The sequence below is a fragment of the Gorilla gorilla genome, chromosome X, assembly GCF_029281585.2.
Source record: "Gorilla gorilla gorilla isolate KB3781 chromosome X, NHGRI_mGorGor1-v2.1_pri, whole genome shotgun sequence".
NCBI classification, from domain to species: Eukaryota; Metazoa; Chordata; class Mammalia; order Primates; family Hominidae; genus Gorilla; species Gorilla gorilla.
In genome coordinates this window covers 142108736-142129666 of record NC_073247.2, presented here as the reverse complement: position 1 = coordinate 142129666, position 20931 = coordinate 142108736, and the positions used below count along the sequence as shown (strand labels likewise).

Here is a 20931-nt window from a genome sequence, read left to right as displayed (position 1 = left end):
AGCCGGGGCGTACCGGGGCGTGGCGCCTGCGCACTAGCAGCCTTCCGTGCTGCGTGCGGTTACCTCTTGGAGAAATAGTTTTTCTCTAGTTTTTCGCTTTTTCTTCTCTGTGAAATGGGGTAAAGGCACAAGCCTGGGCTGTTGCAGGACCCCCAGCTCTTGAACAATATCTGAAACTGGTTAGATTAGCTATAAATATTTGCTGAGTGAACGGAACAAGCAGCCTGATGTGGCGACTTTAGTCTCAGCCCTCGCTCCCAGTCCAGAGTCCCACTTGGACCTTCGCTCCTAGTCGGTTGCTAACGCACAGACCCATCAAAGCATCCCTGTCATGGCAGAAAAGTGAAGAAGATAGGTGAAAAGGTAAATCTTCTGTTGTCCTTATCCCAATACATAGGCAACAGACTAGTGTGCCTCTATAGGCTGAATCGAATACCTACACATTTGCATGAGAGCTGCTGCACTTACTCTTTTCCATAGGTTCTCTCCTAGTTGAGCAGGAGGCAGAAATTAATATTGTTAAATTAATAGCTAACAATTGAGCAGATGATGTACTATACGATGCTAGAGTATGTACTAAGCAATTTACATGTATTGTCTCTCCACCCTCACAACAACCCAATAAAGCAGAGAAAATTACAATCCCTAGCCGGGCACAGCAGCTCAGCCTGTAATCCCAGCACTTTGGGAAGCTGAGGTAGGAGGATTGCTTGAGCTCAGGAGTTCGAGACCATCCTGGGCAACATAGCAAGACCCTGTCTCTAAAATAAAGGGAAAAAAAGGGGGGCCAGATGTGGTGGCTCATGCCTGTCATCCCAACACTTTGGGAGGCTAAGGCGGGTGGATCACTTGAAGTCGGGAGTTCAAGACCAGCCTGGCCAAGATGGTGAAACTCTGTCTCTACTAAAAATAAAAAAATTAGCCAGGCATGGTGTCACACGCCTGTAATCTCAGCTACTCAGGGGGCTGAGGCAGGAGAATCACTTGAACCTGGGAGGCAGAGATTGCAGTGAGCTGAGATCGCACCACTGCACTCTAGCCTGGGCAGCAGAGTGAGACTCCTTTTTATTTAAAAAAAAAAAAGAAAGAAAGAAAAGAAAAAAAATTTCCACCCTCATTTTGTAGAGGAAGAAATGAGGCTCAAAGGAATAAATTAACTTGAAAGGTACTCTACCTGCACCCGTTAGGTCAGGTTGATTTAATCAGTCCTTACTGAACATCTAGATTTGTCCTGTACAGCTAAGGTCTGTAGACAGGAGTATCAGGGTGGGTCCTCTGCCTTCAAGGAGCTAATATTATAATTAAGGGGACAAGATGTATTTGCTTGATAGATTTCAACCAGAAATATCTAGAAACCAGTGGAAGAGATTATTAACGTATAATATGTGATTTAACCCATATTGACAGTTTGAATCCATTTTGCACGTGTCCACATCAATACCTGCTCTTGGACTATGATGTTCTAAAAGTGAAAGTCCAGAGCTGTGCGGCCTAACTCAGAGCACCAGATATTAGGTCCTTCATAAAAGCATTTTGATGATGATAACAACTGTACCCTCAAGTGGCCCACCATGTAACCAATGTCCTGCCAAGGAGAACAGAGGCTGCCCACCAATGACAGTTCCTCCTCATTCATTCTGTGTCTGTTCCCCCTTCCCCATTCCAACCCAGCTATTCATTAACTTTGTAAAATTATCTTGGCAATGAAAGCTAAACAGTGACAGATTGCACATGGGGTTCATCTGCTCCTAGGAATCTCAGGTTGCTTAGTTGTGGGTTGAAGTAGCCATTGCAGAGTGGTAAACTAGCATGCAGCATTATCTTGCTGACTTCTTCAAATGGCTGTGAAATGAGAGAGTTAAGACTATACCTGGGGATTAGTCATCAGTGTTCCGAGAGAAGCTGGAGCAAAAGAGTAGAATAAGACCAATTTAGATTGAGAACATGAGAAGGCTTATTATTACTATGCAGCTGGTAGGTTCAGCAGAGGTATTCTGAAGGTGAGAGAGCTGAATATTGCTCCAGTTTTCCTGGAACTGAGAGGTTTCTGAGACTTCTGACTTTTGGAGCTAAAATTGGCAACCCCAGAACAAACCAGGATGGTTGATCACCCTAGGAGATCCTGAAGTAAATAACGAAGCAAGGAAGTCGGATTTTCCATAGATGTACTTGCATTTGGCAGGAATTGGTAGGTAAGATGATGCCTAGAGATATCCATAAGTCTGAGTTGAAAAGAGGTGGGGATGCAGAGGACCCTCTGAACCTAACATCTGAAAGTAGAACGAGGGTTTGGCATCCAAGGTGGCTATAAGTGATCTCCACCAATAGCATCCATTTAGCAAATATTCTATGCAGTATTTACTTCTAGCTTCTGAGGGTAATGCTAAGGTAGTCAAAGGCAGTCCCCACATTCAAGGAAAGGCTGAACTATCTAGCCAGAGTCATCTCCCAACTTCCCACCACCACACCACACCCCCAAACAGTTTTTCCTCCAGACTTCCCTATTTTGGGCAATATTATCACCATTTTCCTGGTTGCCCATACTCAAAAACATGGGTTTCATATTTCAGTCTTCCCTATTCTTCACCTCAACATATCCATTCACTCACCAAGTCCTAACAATTGTACTATTGAAGTATCTATAAAATGTGTCTCTTCCAGTCACAGTCCTATCTGAGCCATTAGTACATGCCTCCTAGCTCTTTCAGTACTCTTCTAGCTGCCCCAGCCCCTACTCTCCATTCTCTTCTGTCACTGCTCCCCCACTAAAAAACTCAACTTAAGCCGGGCTCCACTTCTATCCATTCCCTCGAAGGCCCCTTTCATCATCCCACCTAGGCACCTCTGCTGAGAGAGCCTCATAGCCCTGGGCCACCCTCCTCTCTCTCACTGAAATCTGCCCAAGCCCCAAGCCCCCAACAAGTCATTCATCATACAGGAAACCTTTCCTGATCTTGTGTGCCCACAGTGATGGCTCTCACTTCTGAACTCTGTAACACTACAGAACTCCTTTATGTTCTTCTCCCAGAAAGACCATGAAATCCTGGAAGGTAAAGGATCTGCATTTATAAGCCCCTCAGAACCTCAAGCCTCGAACATTTTCCTACATACATAGAATGCAACCAATATACTTACTGGTTAATGAAATTGAAAAATCACACAACTATGATTACCTTTAGGAAAACAGATGAGGGTAGGGGTAGAGAAGACTTTATTTTATTTTCCCTTTGTTCATTTCTATATGGTTAGAATTTTCCTTTTTTTATTTTTATTTTTATTTTTATTTATTTATTTTTTTTGAGACAGAGTCTCACTCTGTCGCCCAGACTGTAGTGCAGTAGTGCAATCTTGGCTCACTGCAACCTCCGCCTCCCAGGTTCAAGCAATTCTCCTGCCTCAGCCTCCCAAGTAGCTGGGACTACAGGCATGTGTCACCACAGGAAGACAGCGAGGAAGCCATGTGAGTGTCTGGTAAAACAGTATTGTTCTGAGACACTCTTTTGAGTGTATTTCAGAAACAGGAAGGAGGCCAGTGTGTCTGGAGAGGAGTAGGCAAGGGGGAGAATGATAGATTTTTGTTTATTTGAGAAAATCTTACTTAGTACCTACCACGTACCTGACACTGTTCTAGGTACTTTACATGTATAAATTCATTTACTTCTTGCAACAGCCCTATGAGGCAGATATTATTATCCTCACTTGGTAAATGAGAAAAGAGAGGCACAGAGAGGTTAGGTTGCTTGCCCTAGGTCACACAGCTGGTAAATGGTAGAACCAGGATTTGAATCCAGGTCATATAGCTCCAAAGTCTGCACTCTTAACCCCTATACACAGGATAAGTTGAGGTAAGGAGAACAGATCAAACATGGCCATGTTGGGTACTGGCTTTGGAATTTACTCAATGTGAGGTAGGGAGTCACCAAAGAACTTTGATCTGATGTACATTTTAGTAGGTTCACCTTAGCTGCTGTGTTGATAACAGACCAGGGAGGGGGCAGGGGGTGCCTACAGTAGAAGCAGGAAGACCAGTTTGGAAGCTCTACAATAAATCAGACGACGGATGATGGTGATTTGTCTCCAGGTGACAGCAAAGAAGATGGTGTTCCATGCTGGTATTGTTCCAAACTAAAATAAAAAATGTATTTTAAATAAAAATAAATAAGAACACACATGACACCAACATAAAGGCACATCCTTTGTTTGTCAGTGCCCAGACACTGGCCTAGATGCTGGGGATACTACAGTGAATAAGACCGCATGACCCAGTACCTGCCCTTGAGCAGCTCACAGTGTTACAAGATAGTTACAGATATAAATAAGTACTTTGTATTCAAGGTGATGAATGTCATATTGAATGTATGAGTGAAATGCCTTTAGAACCAGCTGAGGGATAATTAATTCTGATGCTGGGGGTCAGAGGAAGCTGGGGGTGGAAAGTAGATTGTCAGGGAAAGTCACATAGAGTCAGGTGACTGTTGAGCTTGGCCTTGAAGGCAGTCACATGTAGATGGAAGACGCAGGATGGGTACCACACAGAAACAGCATTTCAAGCAGTGGAACCACCAGAGGCAAGAGCATCAAAGTGTGAAAAGCATATGATGTGACCAGGGGATGGGATGGGGCAGAGTGGTAATGGCTGAAGATAAGGATGGAAGAGTTCTGGCCATTTTGTTAAGGGCCTTGTAGATGAAGCCAAGAAGTTCTGATTCTAGCTAGTAGGCAATGAGAAGTGATCATATAGCTTAATCATTCAGTCATTCAACCAGTCAACCAGCTGACCACTTTTGTTGAGGACTTGCTATAGGCAGACACTGCTTTAGGTGCTGAGAATATAAAGGTGAACATGCTCACCCTATAAGGAAAACATATATGTGGGGACAAAAACATAATCCGAGCATGTTTCTTTGAGCCTGGGAGTGACATGGTCAATTTTCTCTTTGATCACTTTGGAACCAGTGTGGGGGATGGATTGAAGGCATGCAAGTCTTGATGCTGGGAGATCAGTTAGGATACCAGTTGGCTGTGATGAGCAGGAGCAAACAAAGTCAACAGATTTCATAGCCACAACATGCTGATTCAAGTAGATGTGGGTAGTGAGGAAACATCTAAGGATGATGCTTAGGTTTCCAGCTTGAGACACTAATTGGGTGTGACACACTTTGCTAAGGTAAAACAGGCAAGAAGACTGGTTTGGAAGAAAACTAATGAATTCAATTGGTAAATCAGTTAAAAATACTGGAGGAGTCAATAAAGGAGACTGAGAAGGAGGATGACAGAGGAAGATGAAAAAGCAGGAGAACGTGTATTCTAAAAGAAAAGGGGAGGGGCCCGGTTGTTCACATCTGTAATCCCAACACTTTTAGAGGCCAAGGTGGGAGGATTGCTTGAGGTTAGGCATTCGGGACCAACCTGGGCAACATAGTGAGGCCCCCATTTCTACAAAAAATTAAAAAAAAAAATCCGGGCATGGTGGTGTGAGCCTATAGTCCTAGCTACTTGGGAGGTTGAGGTGGGAGGATCACTTGGGCCCAGGAGGATGAAGCTGCAGAGAGCTGTGATTGTGCCACTGCACACCACCCTGGGTGACAGAGCAAGACCCTGTCTCTAAAAAAAACACAAAATTAAAGTAAGAGGGAGTGAAAGGTGATCATTATTATCAAACACTGCAGAAAAGTTCTCTTGGTAGAAGCACCTTTAATTTTTCAATGTTTTCACCGACTTATTTCAATTGATCCAAAACAACATCACCATCAGGAAAACTGATTTGAGAGGACCCATAAATCTAACCAGCATGCCATCGTGTACTTACCTTCTCCCATGCTGAAGACTTAAGTGTCGGATGGAAGCAAAACACAAGTCTAAAAGAGTGGATGTGGGCCATACTTTCCTTGTGTTAAGAAAGCAGATTAAGTGTATGTGTTTATAAAGTCTGTTCCTTAATTGTAGGTTGCCTGGGAATAAGAAAATAAGAAATGATGCATTGTATTAACAGAAGATCTTATCAACTCTTCCAGGGATATTGACTTAGGATACATGCATGATCTTTAGGGAGTCTGTGAGGACCCTGAATTTGTGTGTACGATGTGTTTACATGTGAACATCTGCATTTTTTAGAAAGTCCATAGCTCCCATAAGATTCTAAAATAGTTCCATAGTTCAAAAACAATAGCTAAGGACAATTGATTTAGAGCATCTAATGATTACCTATGAATTACCGTCAGATAACTGAGAGCAGTTTGCAAAGCTTAGCAAGCAGGTGTTGTAGTAGAATTCTCGTGAGTTATGTGAGTCAGAGACGGATAAATTGAAAGCACAGTTGCACTGCCTTCAGCTCCCCCGTGGCTCAGCACAGCTGCTTGCTCCCAGCAATCTGATGCTTATGTAGACTCTTGAGGGATTGGAAAAAGAATCCCAAACTCTTGAGGAGGAGGAGGCCAAGTTGCCTCCAGGGTTGAGTATGCCTTCTAAAAGACGCACAACAGATGTCTTTTACCACCTGCCTGTTATTGTTCACCTTTCCTCCACTGCCTAAGCCAATGCAGCGATTCTCCATACCTCAAGCAGCACAACTTTCAGAAGCTGCCAAGATTCTTGATTAGCTGATTAAAAAGCAGAATCTAGTTCCAGGGAAGAAAGGGAGAAAGTAGAGAAAAAAAGTGCTGGAGGAGCATATGACTCTAGTTCTCGTAGAACCCACCTGTAATCACAAATCACATTTACTCTAAATTCATAATGTGAAGTTCCCATTGGCATGCGGGCCTAAAGGGCATGCTGGCTGGACTGAACCAAATGGGACAATCAGACCCGGTGGGAGGAGAAGTAGCCCTGGGCAGATCTAACTGGAGCTGAATGTAAAAGTATTTTTCAGGGATAACAGGAACCTACCTAGAGCAAGAGTTCCCAAATGGTCATCACAATTTCACCTAGGTAGGTCAGTCCCCCCAAGCCAATGACTAGTGCCCACTCCCTGTTCTCCAAAAGATTCCTTGCACGGGCAGCTTTTACCCTCCTCTTATTCATTTTCACTGTTCTGAGCCAGAATTTTCCTGGGGTGCTCTGTTGCCTGAGGTGAAGAAGCCAGTTACCGGGAGTGCTAGATGAAACACTGATCCAGGGTATAGGAGATGGTCTACAAATTAGGGAAAGGAATGAGTGGGCCACAGCTCAAAGAAGCCAGATCACTGAGACATGACACTGTAAAGACCAGAGCACATGAGTGCTCGGGGACAAGCTGACGGACAATGCTAAGCTTCTAGAGAAGAAGCACAGGATGGGTCTGTCTTGGCTCAAATCACAATGATGTTGCATGAAGGCTGGCAGCATTCTACCCTGGAATGGCAGGAGGTGGCATCCTTCTTGAGGGTGGATGCAGGTTTTCAAGGCTATAGGATGATGCCACACAGCTTGCATTCCATCTCTGGTCAGCAACTTACATTCTGGAGAGAACAGATGGGACACATAGAGCTTGGCAGACCTGAGTTCAAATCCCAGTTCTACCACTTGCTAGGTATAGAAACTTGGGCAATTTAATTAGCTTCAATTAACTTTTTTGTGGTAGCCTTCCCAAGTTATGAAATGGTGATAATATCACCTCTTAGAGATCTTGCAAGGATTGTGATAAGAGGTGAATATTACTAATATTAATAATAATAATATATTCTTTTCACATTCCAAATACTCCCAGCCATTGTTACAAACCCCCTGACCCCTTCTGCAACCCACAAATCTTACCCCCTAGTGAACGAAACCAGTTCTTCCTTAGGAAAAAGGTGGAAATCGCTTTCTGAGAGTTGGAGGGCTGCTATATAAAACTCAGCCTAGCATGACCCCCTGACTGGTGTCTTTCTTGAAGAATACACTTCAAGAAAGATTTGCAATGAAAAAAGCTAGAAACATTAATTGGATGTATATTTTCTCCCCTCACCCCACCCCATTCCACAAGCCATGGACATCAGCCAAAAAGGTATGTGTGTTTTTACTCAACTCCTATTCTGCAGGGGAAGGAAGGATTTCAGCCTACTAGTTGTAACTATATAAATCCTTTTTTTAATGGAGCAAGAAGGTTCTGAGTCCTGAGTGACAAATGAAAATGTCTTCAGGGACCATGCTAGGCCCCTGAAGAGCTACTCTGGCTTGCATGAATCCCAGCTAAGATGCAACAAATTCAGAGCAACCCAGAAGTGCGAAAAGTGTCCTATTTATCCAGGTAAACAGGAGCAGAGCCTTTCCAAGGATTACTTTCTCCCTGCAGAGTGTGCCCTCTGCTGGGCTTCCTGGCCACTGGCATTTTGGCATCTCAGGCCAACAATGCTGCTGTTTCCTGGCTATGTAGGAACACTTGTAGTATTGCAACCAAATGCCTCTTGGGCAGTAACCACCGCCAAGCAGCAATATAACCAGGACCCAGTTTTTGAATTGTCTCCACATACTAACCCTTGAAACCAATGTATTAATTTCCTATTGCCGCTGTGACAAATTACCCCAAACTTTGTGGCTTAAAACAACACCAATCTATTATCTTCCAGTTCTCGAGGTCAGAAGTCTGAAATCAGTTTCACTGGGCTAAAGTCAGAGTGTTGGCAGGGCTGATTCCTTCTGGAGGCTCTAGGACAGGATTCCTTGCCTTGCCTTTTCTGACTTCCAGAGGCCTCTTGAATCCTTGGCATGTGATCCCTTCCTTGCATCACTCCAACCACTGGCATCTGTCATCACATCTCCAAAACTGCCCACTCTGATCTCCTGACTCCCTGTTGTAAGGGCCCTTATAACACTGGGCTCACAGGCATGATATCACTGGGTTCACAGGAAAAATCCAGGATAATCTCTCCATCTCAAGATCCTCAGCTTAATCACATCTGCAAACTAGCTTTTGCCAAGTAAGGTCATATATTCATAGGTTCCAGGGATTAGGATATGGACATCTATGCAGGGGGCATTATTCAGCCTACCACACCCAGGCTTCTGCAACATGGAATACCAAAAAGACCATTGGACCAGGAGCAAGGAGAACTGGATTCCAAATCCCAGCTCTGCCACCCCTTTCTAGTTGGGTAACCTTGGGCAGGTCCCTTTATCTCTCCAAGCCTCAGCTTCTTTACTTATGAAACGGAGATGAGATAATAACCCATAGCTCACAACATGTTATTGAATGTATGAAAAGCTCTTTCCTATCATAGTAACTAACATAGAATAGGCACTCCATAAACCTGCTGTGTAGGCAATGTTTGTGTGGGGTGACAGGATGAGTAGTTAGAAGGCTACAGTAATAGTGCAGATGAAAGATAATAAAGTACTGAATGAAAGAGGCAATAGCAGGAATGGAAAGCAGGAGTGATAAGATAAATGGAGAGGTACACATGAGTCCAGATTTATAAATTTCCTTGGGCTCAGGGTAAAATGAGCCTCATTTTCCATGATCATTGGACTTTATTAAAAAAGAAAGGCTTCTACTACTTCTCAGCCTAACGACCTTAAAAAAACCCAGAGTATAAAAGTGTCAGCTTGAAGGCCAGTGGTGATAGGATGTGCAAAGGCACAGAGACACAAACTGGTAACAAAAGGGGACAAGATGTAATCTCTGTGGTTGACATGAGACGGGATGAACTCTTGGTGGCTGTCCACAGGTCTCACACAAGCTGCTGGCCTGTATGTCGATTTCCAACATCTTCCACTTACAAGTGGTGTAGCCCTTTGGAAATAAGTCACCCTCTCTGTGTGCCTTGATTTCCTAACCTGTAAAATCAAGGCATGAATAGTACCTACCTTACAGAATTGTCATGAAGGTTAAATGAAACTCCATGTTGTATATTTAGCACAGTACCTGGCACTTAAAGGCCCCATAAATGTTAGCTGGTATCATCCATTGTTGCAAGAAGACTCAGATGCCCCAGAAGGATAGGGCTATTTCCTCAAAGCGCCTCCCACTCCAAGAAGAGCCTCAAATACTGATTCTCCCACCCTGTCATGTCCTACATTTCTTTCAATCCACATACACCCCTCTCTTTACAGTTGTAGCTCAGGCTAGTAACAGCAATATGAATAAAAGGAAACACACATCCTTTCGGTCTCTGTCTCTGTCTCTGTCTCTCTCTTTCTCTCTCATGTATGTATGTATGTGTTATTTTAATATATATAATGTGTATACTAGTGTACATATGTATCTGTGTATTTTGTATATAACATATTACATACATAAAATAGTGTATATATGTATGTGTATATATAAATATATACAGTTCTGTGGCACATAATGATGTTTCAGTCAACAATGGACCACGTATATGATAGTGGTCCCATAAGATTATAATACTGTATTCTTACTGTACCTTTTCTGTGTTTAGATATATTTAGATACGCAAATACTTTCTGTGTTTAGATATATTTAGATACACAAATATTTAGACACGCAATTGTTACCATTGTGTAATAATTACAGTATCCAGTACAGTAACAAGCTATAGGTTTGTAGCCTAGGAGCAATAGGCCATACCATATACCCTAGATGTACAGTAGGCTATACCATCTAGGTTTGTGTAAGTACACTGTGATGTTCACACGATGACGAAATTGCCTAATGATGCATTTCTTAGAACATATCTCTATCATTAAGAGATGTGTGACTATATATATTTGCATGGGTGTGCACTCACACACACATGCACTTTTGTGTTGTTTGGAAAATCCCTTTGCAAAATGGTGCCTGGGTTGGAACAGAGAGAGGTAGTTAAGGGGCATGTTTGTTTCTTTTGAAATTACATAGATACATTCTCGCTGTGAAAATATATGACAAGTTATCCGGCGCGGTGGCTTACGCCTGTAATCCCAGCACTTTGGGAGGCCAAGGCAGGCGGATCATCTGAGGTCAGGAATTTGAGACCAGCCTGGCCAACATGGTGAAACCCCGTCTCTACTAAAAATACAAAAATTAGCTGGGCGTGGTGGCAGGTGCCTGTAATCCCAGCTACTCAGGAGGCTGAGGCAGGAAAATCTCTTGAACCTGGGAGGCGGAGGTTGCAGTGAGCCGAGATTGTGCCACTGCACTGCAGTCTGGGCGACAGAATGAGACCCTGTCTCAAAATAATAATAATAATAAAATATTATATATTATATATATATATGACAAGTAAAAAGTATTCAAAGCAAATCGTGACTCTTCAGCCCCCACCAGTCCCATTCCCTCCTCAAAGTTATTCACTCTTTGTTAATAGTCTCTTTTCTATGCATTCTGTGCATTTACATCCACATATATTTGGGTTCGGGGGTTTTTTTCATAAGTGAGCCAAGACTCTAGAAACTGGTTTCTGATTTGTCAATCAACAACATATCTTGGAAGTCTCTTTATATCAGTACATATAAACCTATCCCATTCTTTTCACACTGCTGCATAATATTTTATAGTAATATATGTACCAGTCTAGTCATTCAGGAAGAGGTATTTATTAAATGTCGCTACACCTTTGTCCTTAGGCAAGATGCAATTAAATCATCACAGGCACATGGCTGATCTAGGCACCATGAGAAATTAGGCCTGGCTTATCCTGGCTACCTTCCTAGAGTTCCTCTCCCAGTAGCCTGGTTCCAATGGCAGACTGTTGAAGGGGGGTTTGGGAGGGAAGAGATCCGTGCAGCAGAGAATACCAGCGTGGTAGGTAGAAAAATGTCCCTCAACACAGATGTCCGTGTCTTAATCTTAGGAACCTGTGAATATGTGACTTCACATGGCAAAAGATACTTGCAGATGTGATTAAGTTAAGGATCCTGAAATGGAGGAGTTAGCCTGGATTGTCCAGGTGGACCCAATGTCATCACAAGGGTCCTTTAAAAAGGGAAACAGGGGGCCGGGTGTGGTAACTCATGTCTGTAATCCCAGCACTTTGGGAGGCCACGGCGGGCAGATCACGAGGTCAGGAGTTCGAGACCAGCCTGACCAACATGGTGAAACCCCGTCTCTACTAAAAATACAAAAAAATTAGCTGGGCGTGGTGGCACATGCCTCTAATCCCAGCTACTCAGGAGGCTGAGGCAGGAGAATCGCTTGAACCCGGGAGGTGGAGGTTGTGGTGAGCCAAGATGGCGCCACTGCACTCCAGTCTGGGCGACAGAGTGAGACTTTGTCCCAAAAAAACAAAAAAAAAAAAAAGGGAAACAGGAAGGTCAGAGAAGAAGACGTGACCATGGAGTGATGTGTCCAGGAGCCTAGGAGTGCAAGCAGCCTCCGAGAGCTGAAAAAGTTAAGGAAATGGACTCTTCCCTAGAGCCTCCCGAAGGAACACAGCTCAGCTGACACCTTGACTTCAGCCCTGTAAGACCCACTTTGGACTTCTGACCTTGATAATTGTAAGATACTACATTCGTGTTAAGTCAGTTTGTGGTAGTTCATTACAGCAGCAAAAGAAAACTAATACAGCTAGACACCTGAGAGTAGGAGAGAGGCAAAGATAAATGTGCATGCAGATCACCTGGAGATCTTGTTAAACTGCAGACTGCTTCACTAGGTCTTGAATAAGGCCTGAGATTCTGCATTTCTTCTTTCTTTCTTTCTTTCTTTCTTTTTTTTTTTTTTTTTTTTTGAGACATAGTATCACTCTATCACCCAGGCTGGAGTGCAGTGGCGCGATCTTGGCTCACCTTAACCTCCACCTCCCAGGTTCAAGCAATTCTCCTGCATCAGCCTCCCGAGTAGCTGGGATTACAGACACCCATCACCTCGCCCAGCTCATTTTCATATTTTTAGTAGACACAGGGTTTCGCCATGTTGGCCAGGCTGGTCTTGAACTCCTGACCTCAGGTGATCTACCCGCCTCAGCCTCCCAAAGTGCTGGGATTACAGGCGTAAGCCAGTGTGCCTGGCCGAGCCTCTGCATTTCTAACAAGCTCTCAGGTCATAACAATGCTTCTGATACATACTTTGATTAACAATGTGTTAATTTGATTAGCAGAGACTAGAAGACACTGGATACCCATGTAACATTTTACACTTTATGAAGCCTTTTCATAACTATCATACCTCATTTTTAAAAATTTATTTTTATTTATTTTTATTATACTTTAAGTTCTGGAATACATGTGCAGAACGTGCACGTTTGTTACATAGGTATACATGTGCCATGGTGATTTGCTGCACCCATCAATCCGTCATCTACATTAGGCATTTCTCCTAATGCTATCCCTTCCCTTGCCCCCTACCTGCCCAAAAGGCCCCTGGTGTGTGATGTTCCCCTCCCTGTGCCCATATGTTCTTATCATTGTTCAGCTCCCACTTATGAGTGAGAACATGTGGTGTTTGGTTTTCTGTTCCTATGTTAGTTTGCTGAGAATGAGAGTTTCCAACTTCATCCAAGTCCCTGCAAAGGGCATGAACTCATTCTTTTTTATGGCTGCATAGTATTCCATGATGTATATGTGCCACATTTTCTTTATCCAGTCTATCATTGATGGGCATTTGGGTTGGTTCCAAGTCTTTGCTATTGTGAATAGTGCTGCAATAAACATATGTGTGCATGTGTTTTTATAGTAGAATGATTTATAATCCCTTGGGTATATACCCAGTAATGGGATTGCTGGGTCAAATGGTATTTCTGGTTCTAGATCCTTGAGGAATCACCACACTGTCTTCCACAATGGCAGAATTAATTTACACTCCCACCAACAGTGTAAAAGCAATCCTATTTCTCCACATCCTCTCCAGCATCTGTTGTTTCCTGACTTTTTAATGATTGCCATTCTAACTGGCGTGAGATGGTATCTCATTGTGGTTTTGATTTGCATTTCTCTAATGACCAGTGATGATGAGCATTTTTTCATATGTTTGTTGGCTGCATAAATGTCTTCTTTTGAAAAGTGTCTGTTCATATCCTTCACCCACTTTTTGATGGGGTTGTTTTTTTCTTGTAAATTTGTTGAAGTTCCTTGTAGATTCTGGATATTAGCCCTTTGTCAGATGAATAGATTGTAATAATTTTCTCCCATTTTGTACGTTGCCTGTTCACTCTGATGATAGTTTCTTTTACTGTGCAGAAGCGCTTTAGTTTAATTAGATCCCATTTGTCAATTTTGGCTTTTGTTGCCATTGCTTTTGGTGTTTTGGTCATGAAGTCTTTGCCCATATCATACCTCGTTTTACCATCCTCACAACCTTGTGATATAACTATGACTGTCCCCATGTTACACATGAGGAAACCAAGGACAGTGGTTCTCAACCCTGGCTGAATATTAGAATCACCCAAAGAACTTTTAAAACTCCCATTGCACAGTTACCACCCAGAATAATTATGTTAGAATCTCTTGGTGTGTGGCCCAAACAGCAGTATTTTTTGGAATCACCAGGTGATTCCAATGCACTGCTAAGGGTAAGAACCATTGCACTAGAGCAGTGCTTCTCAAAGTGTGGTCCCTGAGCAAGTAACAGCAGTATCTGGGAACTTGTTCGAAATGCAGATTCTGGCCGGGCACGGTGGCTCACGCCTGTAATCCCAACACTTTGGGAGGCCGAGACAGGTGGGTCACCTGAGGCCAGAAGTTCGAGACCGGCTTGGCCAACACGGTGAAACTCCGTCCCTACTAAAAATACAAAATTAGCTGGGCGTGGTGGCTGCACACCTGTAATCCCAGCTACTCAGGAGGCTGAGGCAGGAGAATTGCTTGAACCTGGGAGGTGGAGGTTGCAGTGAGCTGAGATCACACCATTGCACTCCAGCCTGGGCGACAAGAGTGAAACTCCTTCTCAAAAAAAAAAAAGAAAGAAAGAAATGCAGATTCTCAGACTCACCAATGACCTGAAACTCTGGGAGTAGGACCCAAGAACCTGGGTTTTAAGACACCCTCCAGGTAATTCTGATACACTCTCAAGTTTGAACATGGGTTTGAAAAGGGCTAACTTGACTCCGTGGAGTCAAGAGCTGGGGAAACCCAAGCACACCTTAGGTCCAGGTATAAAATTAGGCTAGGTTCTAAGCAACTGGAATCAATCTCCTAATGGACGTACCAAAGAATAAGAACTGTTTTCAGGATGGCAACTGGAATACTGAATCCCCACAACACGGTCTTTCTGATCCTTTTTTAGGAGAGACATCTGCCAAAGGCCCTCTCAGACCGTCAAAACATCCTGGAATATATTTGCGTCCAACTCTGCACCTTGCTCTCTATTCCCTCACTTCAAACACTAACCTTTCCCATTTGTGCTCTCACCTGAACTGAGTAAATAAGCTTCTAACCACTCTTCTCCCCACCCCTCTCTTCTTGGTATCCAAGATGAGAGTAGCAGGCGAAAGGGTAGTTCTAATGTACCCAAGCAAATGGATACACATCCTAAAACAGGAGTGACTTATGCAGCTGCCCCTCCGGAGTGCATCTCACCTGCTTCAGCGACACAGTTGCCCTTTGGTCTAACCTCCCCCCCTCAACCGCCCCCACGTTCCTATTCCTGGAAAATGGAAAATTCCATAGCCAAACATCAAGCAGACACTTCCCAGAATGCAGCTCATCTCCTCTTCTCCTCCCGCAGAGATACCTCAGGTCTATAGGATTAAGAAAGGCAAGCCCAGCAGCCACTACTCACTGACCAGACCTGGCCCAACATGCTGCAGAAATAATTATCAATTAGTATACTTGAGAGACAGCAGCGCGAGGTGGAGAATGGGTTCTAAACTGAATGACAGCTGTTAACAGTTTTTGGCCCTGTTTTTCCTGTCCTGAATCCTCAACTGAGATCCTAGGGATGAGAAACGGGGGAACAGCACGCCCTACTTGAGAGAATTAGAATTTGAGGTGCTAGGAAGCAAAAGGTAAGAAACAGCTTAAATGTGTGGTAGCACTCCTGAAAATATGCTGGGGCCCCTCAAAAAGCTCACCTGCCCTCACTTCCCACTTCAACTGATTATGAGCATCTTGCTTGATTAAAAGCAATTCATAATAGTAATTGAGAATTAGTTATTAAGAAAAAGCTTAATTAAGCTGAGATTAATTATTTAAGCTGGTACTCGAGGTTTTGGAAGAAAAGTAGAAATTTAATGTCAAGGTATGGAGGAAGAAAAAAGTATGATTGGAGTCAATTATATCTTTTGACAGACAGGAGACCTGATGAATGTCCCTGTCCCTCCAGAGTCCCTGAAGCACCAGTGAAGGGAGAGGGCCTGGCGAGACAGCATGTACAGGTACTTGGGAGTTGTCTAGTAACTTGCTGGTTGGAGGGGGAGGGACTAGTTCAGGGCCCAGGGGGAGGTCTATACTGAAGTTGCTGCCTTTAGAGAGCTGGAGAGGCAGGAGGCTGAGGACTGAAAAGAGAGGGTAATTCTTCATGACCTGTAGGATCCCAAAGATGGCGACCTGCCAGCCTGGACTGCCAGTGAAGGCCAGAATCGTGCTGTAGCTCTGAACCCACAGCTCCTCTGCCCCTGGCCCATAAGAATTTCAGCTGGAGAGACAGCATGCCCTGGTAAGTGAAGTCCTGCCACTTCGAGACATGGAATCATCTTTCTCATTTGGAGTGATCCTTGCTGTCCTGGCCTCCCTCATCATTGCTACTAACACACTAGTGGCTGTGGCTGTGCTGCTGTTGATCCACAAGAATGATGGTGTCAATCTCTGCTTCACCTTGAATCTGGCTGTGGCTGACACCTTGATTGGTGTGGCCATCTCTGGCCTACTCACAGACCAGCTCTCCAGCCCTTCTCGGCCCACACAGAAGACCCTGTGCAGCCTGCGGATGGCATTTGTCACTTCCTCCGCAGCTGCCTCTGTCCTCACGGTCATGCTGATCACCTTTGACAGATACCTTGCCATCAAGCAGCCCTTCCGCTACTTGAAGATCATGAGTGGGTTCGTGGCCGGGGCCTGCATTGCCGGGCTGTGGTTAGTGTCTTACCTCATTGGCTTCCTCCCACTCGGAATCCCCATGTTCCAGCAGACTGCCTACAAAGGGCAGTGCAGCTTCTTTGCTGTATTTCACCCTCACTTCGTGCTGACCCTCTCCTGCATTGGCTTCTTCCCAGCCATGCTCCTCTTTGTCTTCTTCTACTGCGACATGCTCAAGATTGCCTCCATGCACAGCCAGCAGATCCGAAAGATGGAACATGCAGGAGCCATGGCTGGAGGTTATCGACCCCCACGGACTCCCAGCGACTTCAAAGCTCTCCGTACTGTGTCTGTTCTCATTGGGAGCTTCGCTCTATCCTGGACCCCCTTCCTTATCACTGGCATTGTGCAGGTGGCCTGCCAGGAGTGTCATCTCTACCTAGTGCTGGAACGGTACCTGTGGCTGCTCGGCGTGGGCAACTCCCTGCTCAACCCACTCATCTATGCCTATTGGCAGAAGGAGGTGCGACTGCAGCTCTACCACATGGCCCTAGGAGTGAAGAAGGTGCTCACCTCATTCCTCCTCTTTCTCTCGGCCAGGAATGGTGGCCCAGAGAGGCCCAGGGAAAGTTCCTGTCACATCGTCACTATCTCCAGCTCAGAGTTTGATGGCTAAGACGGTAAGGGCAGAGAAGTTTCAAAGTGCCTTTCTCCTCCCCACTCTGGAGCCCCAACTAGATCAGCAGGAGCTAGGGGGATGAGAGCACTTGCTTCAGGCAATTGACCCCTGTCCCAGCATCCCCCACCCCCAGACTGACAGGTAACTGAGGCAGGGTCCTGACTTTCTTCTATAATCAGTTTCCCCATTTTCAAATCGCCACTCCTCCCTGTCCTTCTTTTGAAATGAGCCTGTCTCTGGTGTACAGGTACACTTACTTAAAGCAAGAAATGTACTGCTAAAAAGATGCTTATAGATCAAATTCTATTTTTGAGTATACCAGAGCAGCACTGTCCAACAGAAATATAATGTGAGCCACACGCATAATTTTACATGTTCCAGTAACCATGTTATAAAGGTAAAAAGAAACAGGCAAAACTAATGTTTTATTTATCCCAATGTAACCAATATATTGTTTTCAACATGTTATCAATATAAAAATTATACTGGTTTTTTTTTCATACTAAGTCCTTAAGATCTGGTGTGTATTTTGCCCTTACAAAACATCTCAATTTAAACTAGCCATATTTCAAATGCTCAGTAGCCACATGTGGCTAGTGGCTCCCATACTGAACAACACTAGAGAAATGAGGTTCTGTTATTTTTAAGTGTTTACTATAGTGACTTACTACAGTAATTGCTTTGGCAAGGTGAGGAGTCCCTCCTCCTCCTGCCCTTACTGATATTAATCAGAGATCTTATATGGTGAATGTGCCTAAAAGGTAGAAACCTCAATTCCTCTAAAGCTTGTCTTTTCGCACACCTCATGATGTTTAAAATAGGTTATTTCCCAAAGAAACACTATCTTGTGATTATTTCTGCTGTTACCGGTCCCAATCCACCACCTTTTAACTCTCTGCTGCCCCTTCCCTTAAGATGGCCTCATATGTCACTTGTGGCTACTTGCTGATGACAATGCTGGATCACAAATTCTGAGGCACTGGGAGGGAAGAGAGAGAAAACATGTGGGTACCAAGGCAGGCACAGCCAAGCTCTCCAGACTGGAGCCACTTTGCTCCTCAGGGCTCCTTCCACTTACTCCCAATTTTGCATTTTCCTAAGAAACTGTTGCACAGGAGACCAGCTGAGGAGCAGGTGCCTCATCCTCCTTTCTGTGGGGTACAGAAAATGACAAGGTTGGCAGATGGGAACTATGCTCAGTTTCCCTCTGGGCAACCTGGCAGCAAAAAATCAAGAACAGAATAGCGAAGACACTCAGGAACCACTCTCTGCCTTTCTGAGTTTCCCTGTAACCCTCTCCAAAACCTCCTGGTCTCCACAGTGGATTGCTAGAGAGTTTGGCTCTCAAGACCTTAAACTGTAATATTGCCCCAGAAAGCTGCCGAGTTGACAACAAAAGAGGGCAAGAAGAAAGCAAAACAGTATGGATTAACTTGCCTAGGATTTGGTACTGAATTAGGTACCAAATTAGGTACCAACCTTAGGTTGGTTAATCCCTCAATATCCCTAAATTAATGACCTGAGGATGCATTTGAATCCAACGTGTAATGGCTAATTCCAAGAGGCCCTTGAAATTTTTCATTCTAATCACAAATTATAATGTTTAGACCTGGATGGAATCCAGCCACCCTCCTTTCAAAGGATGTCACCACACCACTATGCTTTGCACTCAGATTTTCTTAATTCCCCTTAGTCTTAGATTAACTCCCAGCTTTCTTTCCTCAGTCATTCAGAGGATAATGATCATCCCTTTCAGTTTCCCTACTCTTGAAAATTTCCTTCTCCCTACCTTCACCCTGTATCTTCTTCAGCCCAAATGGTCTGTTTCTCATTGATCTATTCTACTACATACACATCAACCCACTTTTGGTAAATTTTTTGCAGTCGCTTTGCTTACCAGTCTGGCCCAGAGGAGAAACATGCTTGCTTTCACCATAGCAAGCATCGCGTTCCTACAACTGAAGAACTTTTTGACTCTCAAGTGGATGATGGAACCCAATATGCCTTGAAATGCTGAGCATCCAGCAAGTACCAGGCCAGCAATAAGGCACATTCTTGGATTGTATTGTGAGTTACTGGGAACTAGGTAAAATACAAATAACTGGATTTTGGACAAAATTGAAAGCAGGCTCAAACCAATGCCCTCCTTACTGGTGGTTCAAAGCTTAAATCCTGGCCTTGCTACAAAGGACTGATCTTGCCAAGATAATATAAGCAAAGTGGAATGAAAATTAAACTTAATTCTGAAGCCAAGGTCCTTTTAGAAAAAAAAAAAAGTAAATTAGCCTGATTTAATCATTCCACATTTTAAACATATATCAACATCACATTGTACCCCATGTAATATATACAATTATTTGTCAATTAAAAATAAAAAATATATATATTTTTAAGTACAGAAATCAGGAGGGGAGGGGAGGCCAGGTGATCAGTGTGTTATTAGGTTCAATCTAAGAAACTCTGCTACCCCTGGGAGTCAGTATGTGCGGTGGAAAAATCACAGGTCTTGAAATCCAACAGACCAGTGTTCAAATGATAATTCAGTCATTTAAATTCTCAAACTAGATCTCTCATTCATCAAACTGGGGTAATAATGCCTACTTTACATGGTTATATTGAAGATTAACTCAGATAATGTATATGTAAATATCTAGTAAACTACAGCACATTGTTAGTGCTCAAAAATGTCAGTTCTCTTCCTCTTCTTTAAACACCCTGGACTAAACAGTCAGTTGACCCATTTAAGGGAGTCCCTCATATTCAGATATTATGACATATAGGACAAGGACAATTGGACTCAGAACTGTAAATTCCTCAACCTCTGAATAAGATTTTTAAAAATGAGTGATGAGAGGTGATTCAGGTTGAAAAAGACAAACAATAAATCTAATACCTTAGCAGTATCAAGACAGAGCAGATACAAACAAGGCACTGGCACTAGTATGGTAACTGGATTTAAGAGTAATCACAATTAAAAACACTGTGTTTGGCCGGGCATGGTGGCTCACGCCTGTAATCCCAGCATGTTGGGAGGCTGAAGCAGGTGGATCACGAGGTCAGGGGTTCAAGACCAGCCTGACCAATATGGTGAAAACCTGTCTCTACTAAAAATACAAAAATTAGCTGGGCACGATGGCAGGCGCCTGTAATCCCAGCTACTCAAGAGGCTAAGGCAGGAAAATCGCTTGAACCTGGGCGGCAGAGGTTGCAGTGAGCCGAGATCGCGCCACTGCACTCCAGCCTGGGCAACAGAGTGAGACTCCGTCTCAAAAAACAAACAAACAAACAAACAAACAAAAAAAAAAACAGCAACAACACTGTGTTTAATAAGCCACCAAGAGCAGAGATACAGGATGCTACACAAAAGTCTAATGGCTTTCTTTGATGCAAGCTCCTTCACAGATAAGGGAATGTACCGGAAACGTTTAGATTTCATTCATACATCTGATGTTGTTTCCTGA

General features: G+C 43.8%; 1 protein-coding gene across 1 annotated transcript; it reads left to right on the top strand.

The window, feature by feature from the left end:
• Window positions 1–28: 28 nt before the first annotated feature.
• On the top strand, window positions 29–20149 carry GPR119 (G protein-coupled receptor 119). Its single transcript, XM_004064849.4, has 4 exons — window positions 29–363; window positions 16066–16151; window positions 16306–17471; window positions 19355–20149. Exon 3 carries the CDS (start codon window positions 16460–16462, stop codon window positions 17465–17467), a length of 1008 nt encoding a protein of 335 aa, XP_004064897.1. The 5' UTR covers window positions 29–363; window positions 16066–16151; window positions 16306–16459; the 3' UTR covers window positions 17468–17471; window positions 19355–20149.
• The last annotated feature ends 782 nt before the right edge of the window (window positions 20150–20931 follow it).